A 5,559-nucleotide genomic window follows, 5' to 3' on the forward strand; every position below is an offset into this window, starting at 1 on the left:
AATTACAGATTGTACCCAGAGCACTTTATAAACGGTAATGTGGGATAATGGATTATCCCTACTTCGGTGAAATTGTGGACTGCAACTTCTGCTGGGGCAAGTTAAAGGGCCAGGAGATGGAGAGGGTCGCGGGGATGTCTTTCCAGAGAAGGGCAACAGAGGCTAAGGGGTTAAACTCCCCAGAAAACCAATTTATGCAAAGGGCTGGATCCTGACCAGCATTCTGCGCTAAAGATCTGAATTACAAATTTAGAGAATTTGCTGCTCGGTAAGTAATTTCTTTTCTTCCTAATGGAGACTGTAATTTCCAGCGGGCCGGGGCCACTTCATTTGCACTGATAGAGTGAACAAAATCTTGACCACGGAGAAGCCTAATTCTACTCGCTGTGCAAAATTGCCTTTTAAAAAGGCTTAAAGAGGGACATTCAAAGGATGGTTAAAACCAGCGCCTGTAATCTGACATTGCTGCAGAGCACATCCCCCAGTTTCCCCTGTGTTTGTACCTTGGGTTGGTTAATAACTGGAATCAGTTTTTTTCCCTTCCCTTTAAGGTAGGTAGTGTAGCCGATTTTATTTTTTTAAGGTATAAGATCTACTTGGGATCATCTGACATAAGAAATAACATTGTCAGATTCGTGTTGGAGAAATCTGTGCCCTTCCAGGCGCTTTGAGAAGGGGAAGGATACGGATTCTTGATTTCTTGAAATCTAATTTTTTTTTAAAAGACACTTGGAATCTAATTTAATGAGACCTCAGTGCTTCTGGACTGTTTGCAAACAAACAAGAACAATCTAGAGAGTGTGTGTGTGTGTGTGTGTGTGTGTGTGTGTTCGTGCGTGTGTGAAGTGGGAGGAGGGAGGAGGGAAGAGGGAGGAGAGAGAGTGTGTGTTTAAAGCCCCGATAATTTGTCTAAAAAGCAAGGGGATTCATACAACAGAAACATAGGAATTACACTTCCTCTTTTTCTTCCCATTTTTGCTTCTATTTTGGTATGTGCCTCCTTCCCCAAGACGATGAATTCAGGAAGGACCACACGGGCTGCTGGGAACAACTGCTTTGAATGAATTCTTTTATGGATACCAGTCAGAAAGTCACCCGTCAGCTGGAACTGGAAGGGAGAGGTGTGTGTGTGTGTGTGTGTGTGTGTGTGTGTGTGTGCGCGCGCAGTGGCAGCCATTTCAGCTCAATAGCTCCATTCCTGGAAAGGCCAATTCTTCTTGACATGGGAGAAGACATACTTCCCTGCGTACCTAAAAATAAATAATAAGTAAATAAATAATAATAAAGGCATTTTGCTCCCTCCCACAGGTCTGAATTCTTCTTTCCCTTTTGATAATATTTTTTCTGTGCCACTTTTGCTTTGCTTATGTCCCCCACTGCTTGTTCTGAGTGGCATTTCTGGGAATCTGTGTCCTAAAGGCTTTCTTGGGTTCACTGGTGAGTTTCTGCTCTTTTTCACTCTAGTTCAGCATAAGGGGTGCACATTAGTATTTATTGTAAACGCATCGGGAATGGGATCTCAACACAACAACAACAACACAAACGCACACACAGAAAAAAAAATAGAGTGTGAATTTGTTTCTTAAGCTATAACTGAATTTAGAGTTCTCCCAATAAGTCATTTGCTTTACTTCTCTTTGGCCTTCCTTGCTTTAAAAATAAAAGCAATTCCATTAAAAGACGATTCTCTTTTTTGGCCCAGAAGAAATCAGTTATAAAAACTGTTGGCACACTTTGTAGAGAGATTCTCAGCAAAGAACGTTTTTTGTTTTATTTTGTTTTGTTTTGTTTGAGTGGGGGGCTTGGGAGGGCTCCATCTGCCTTAGTAACTGACTAAGGAACTGGCCTTGGCTACTCAGTCTGCTTCTCTCACTCCTGCCTAGGGGCATTTCTTATCTGGGCGAAAAGCCGTACTCAGCGAGGTGAAACTTGTAAATGATACCGTCACCTTCCTCAATGGACTGCAGCCCAGGAGCTCCTGGTGTTTGGAGACAAAGGAATGGCAGCTGCCTGGTTTCCTTGACTCATCCCGTGGCAAGGATGGACCCTCCCATCACAGGCTTCCCCAAGTGCTGTGTTCCTGCTTCGTTCCAAGTTAAGCATTCTGATACCAAGTGGCATGAGATAGTTCTCAACTGGGTGAGGCACAGGTGTGAGTACTCTGGAGGTATGGTAAGGAGGTTTGAAGATGCTAAGCCAGCTGCAAGGAAGAGACCTCTGGTCTTTATTTGAAACACGACTTCAGCCAGTCCGAACTGGGAGCTCACAGACCCCAGCAGCGCGGGATCCTGTCCTCACTTACATCGGGGTTTTGAGTGATACTGTATTTTTCTGAACACATTTTCCAAATGCCTATTTGCCAAAGCCATGGTGTAATTTGCATAAGCAGCAAACTTGTCCTTATAGTATAGGTCCACATCAGGAGAGTGTATTCAATGTTTACCTCCGATCAATGTGTGATGAATTGCTTAAGAGATAGATTTGTGTCAGCCAATGTGTATGTGTGGATCTGTGTTAGTTACATGTGTTTATTTGCATGTAAGTATGACTGTGTGAGTGCATGGATCTATTCCTGCACGATATATATTCATACGCATGAGTATGTGCACATGTATGCGAATATGGGTATAAATACATATCTGAACATATATGCCTGTGTCTGTAGTGGACACTGTCAATGCACTCATCCTCCAGTTACTTAGGCAACCAGCTTCGCAGCTCAAGGGGGGCAGCCTGCTCATCCTCCCACCTCCCAGGGCAGCCCAGAACTCACCTACAGGGCTTCAAAGGCTGGCCCCCTTGCCTCAAGGTCAAACTATCTGGGTGGTGCAATTCATGCTCCAGCTGAAACCAACCTTGCCCAACTCCTTTCTTGCCCTCTTCTTTTTCTATTACCCCTTTCCCTGGGAGCCCACTCCCAGTATATCCTATGCGTCCAAATCCCCATCTCAGGCTCTGCTCCAGGCAACCTGGCCTAAGACAGCGCTTTTTTTTGTTTTTTTTTTGAGACGGAGTCTCGCTCTGTTGTCCAGGCTGGAGTGCAGTGGCCTGATCTCAGCTCACTTCAACCTCCGCCTCCTGGGTTCAAGTGATTCTCCTGCCTCAGCCTCCTGAGTAGCTGGGATTACAGGCATGCACTACCACACCTGGCTAATTTTTGTATTTTTAGTAGAGATGGGGTTTCACCATGTTGGTCAGGCTGCTCTCCAACTCCTGACCTTGTGATTTGCCTGCCTTGGCCCCCCAAAATGCTGGGATTACAGGTGTGAGCCACCATAGTGGCAAGACAGCCCTTTCCTATACATGCATGTGTGTGTACCTGCAAACACGTGCACACATTTGTGTGTGTGTGCCCATATACAAGGAAATTGGGGAGGATCTGGGAGAGAATTATCTTCCAAAAAAGAAAATGGAGGAATAGTATGGATTTTCTACTGTAGAAGGTAGAACATCTCGGATATGCAGTGGGACTGCTTTGAAAATTGGAAATTAAAAGATACTTTAGAAGTAAATGTACTGTTTATTAAATCAGAGAAAGATACAGTTTACATGACTGTCAGTCAATCATATGCTACTTTGAATTACATTTTAATAGACTCAGGATCCTATTTACTTCTTTGTACAGGTATTAAAAACAACTTAGGTATTTGAATAAATCTTCTGTAAATTTTTATTAACTGAGGTTATAGGGAGGGTTTTATCAGAGCACATCCTGAGAACATTAGGAATGACAGACACACTTGAGATGAGTGTCAGACAGAACAGATGAAGCGAGCCCCTCAGCCATCTGAGAAACATTAATAATGTAAGATAGCAGAGACCACATCTTTGTTAGGGATACAGAATACAGGATAAAAATGGGGACCTTGCTGCCCCCTTGTGTTGCAAAATAACCGTGCAATTTTATTTGTTTTTTTTTTTTTATTTGTTTTTTTAAGTTGTAGTCTTTGCCCTTGACGTTGGGCCTCAAAAGCAATTGTTTTCCCAAATCATTTTAAGCCCTCTCCAGTCAATCTTTTCCCTCTCATCAATAACTTACAAGGACCCTGTGAAAAACAACGCTTATCCATTCATTTTTCATACCCCACACATTCCATTCTAGGAAACTGGCAACCGCCCAGCACGCCTGGGTTCTCCCTCCTTGAGATGTGAATTTAAACAAACGGATTTTCATCTCCCCTCTTCAAGCTTAGAGGATGAGCATGTGTTTGCTACAATGCTTAATTCCTTCTCACAGCATTTCTCTTCTACAACTTACTTGCCACTGCCATTTTTTTTTTTTTTTTTTTTTGAGACAGAGTCTTGCTCTGTTGCCCAGGCTGGAGTGCAGTGGCACAATCTTAGCTCACTGCAACCTCCAACTCCCGGGTACAAGCGATTCTTATGCTTCAGCCTCCCGAGTAGCTGGGATTACAGGTGTGTGCCACCATATCTGGCTAATTTTTGTCTTTTTAGTAGAGACGGGGTTTCATAATGTTGGACAGGCTGGTCTTGAACTCCTGACCTCAAGTGATCCACCTGTCTCGGCCTCCCAAAGTGCTGGGATTACAGGTGCGAGCAACCACTCCTGGCCACCACCACCATTTTCATCACTTAACCCTAATGCATTCCTCTGTCCCCTCCCTTTCCTGCTTGGTGATCATCGACTTTTCCGACCTAACTAGGTGACCTGCTAAACCATCTTTCCAGTTATTTGCCAGAAAAGACTGGACCAGAGACGTAAATAATACACCTCAATATACAACAGCTCGGGCTTAATTTCTAGGCAGAATTTCGCTTGCTGGCCATCAGAAGAATATATACATAGAACGTGTTTGGGGAGGAGATGGAGTAAGGAGAACACATCTTGTTGGCAGGAGAACCTGGTGGGATCCGTGGTGTTTACTTGGATTTGCCAACTGGTCCGATGGATACTGGGTCTGTTTGCACTTGAGCATCCAACATCCGCTTTGGTCCCTGGAGAAAAACAGAAAGATGTTGCTGCCTGTCGAAGATCTGTAATTTCAACAGCAACAATGGCCACTTATGTAGCACTTACTCTGTGCTAGGTGCTGTGCTAAATTAATATAGCTCATTCTTCAGTGGTGGATAAGAGAATGGTCTCCAATCAGATGCACTGGTTCAATGCCCAGTTACGTGACTTTCTAGCTTGGTGAAATCTTGGACAAATTACTTATCTCTGTGCTTTGGTTTCTTTTTCTTTAAAATGGAAATGACAGACTTATCTTAGAGGGTTGTTCCCAAGATAAAGCGAGTTCATTCTTAGAATGCACTTAGCACCTGGGGTGCAGAAACCCCAACCAATTATCTCACTTTGGCCCCTCCCCAGTTACCACCTAGGTTCATCATCCTGTTTTATTTTCTGTCAGAACATACCACTCTCTGAAATGATCTTATTATCTAATTTTTTGTCTAACATCCGTCTTCTATTTTTTTTTTTTGAGACAGAGTCTCGTTCTGTCACGCAGGCTGGAGTGCCGTGGCACGATCTCGATTCATTGCAACTTCTGCCTCCCAGGTTCAATTGATTCTCCTGCCTCAGCCTCCTGAGTAGCTGGG

At 43.8% G+C, this 5,559-nt stretch overlaps 1 protein-coding gene across 10 annotated transcripts in view; it reads right to left on the reverse strand.

The window, feature by feature from the left end:
* Positions 1 to 3,500: 3,500 nt before the first annotated feature.
* The window catches only part of BCAS1 (brain enriched myelin associated protein 1), a 118,795-nt gene continuing 116,736 nt past the window's right edge, over positions 3,501 to 5,559 (reverse strand). For all 10 annotated transcript variants that reach the window (XM_037727264.1, XM_037727261.1, XM_037727262.1 and 7 more), the window contains one exon: positions 3,501 to 4,956. In XM_037727264.1, the coding sequence (XP_037583192.1) occupies positions 4,882 to 4,956 (75 nt within the window). In that variant the 3' untranslated portion in view covers positions 3,501 to 4,881. The remainder of the gene's footprint in view (positions 4,957 to 5,559) is intronic.

Source organism: Cebus imitator, unplaced genomic scaffold (assembly GCF_001604975.1).
Source record: "Cebus imitator isolate Cc_AM_T3 unplaced genomic scaffold, Cebus_imitator-1.0 Scaffold224, whole genome shotgun sequence".
Classification (NCBI taxonomy): Eukaryota; Metazoa; Chordata; class Mammalia; order Primates; family Cebidae; genus Cebus; species Cebus imitator.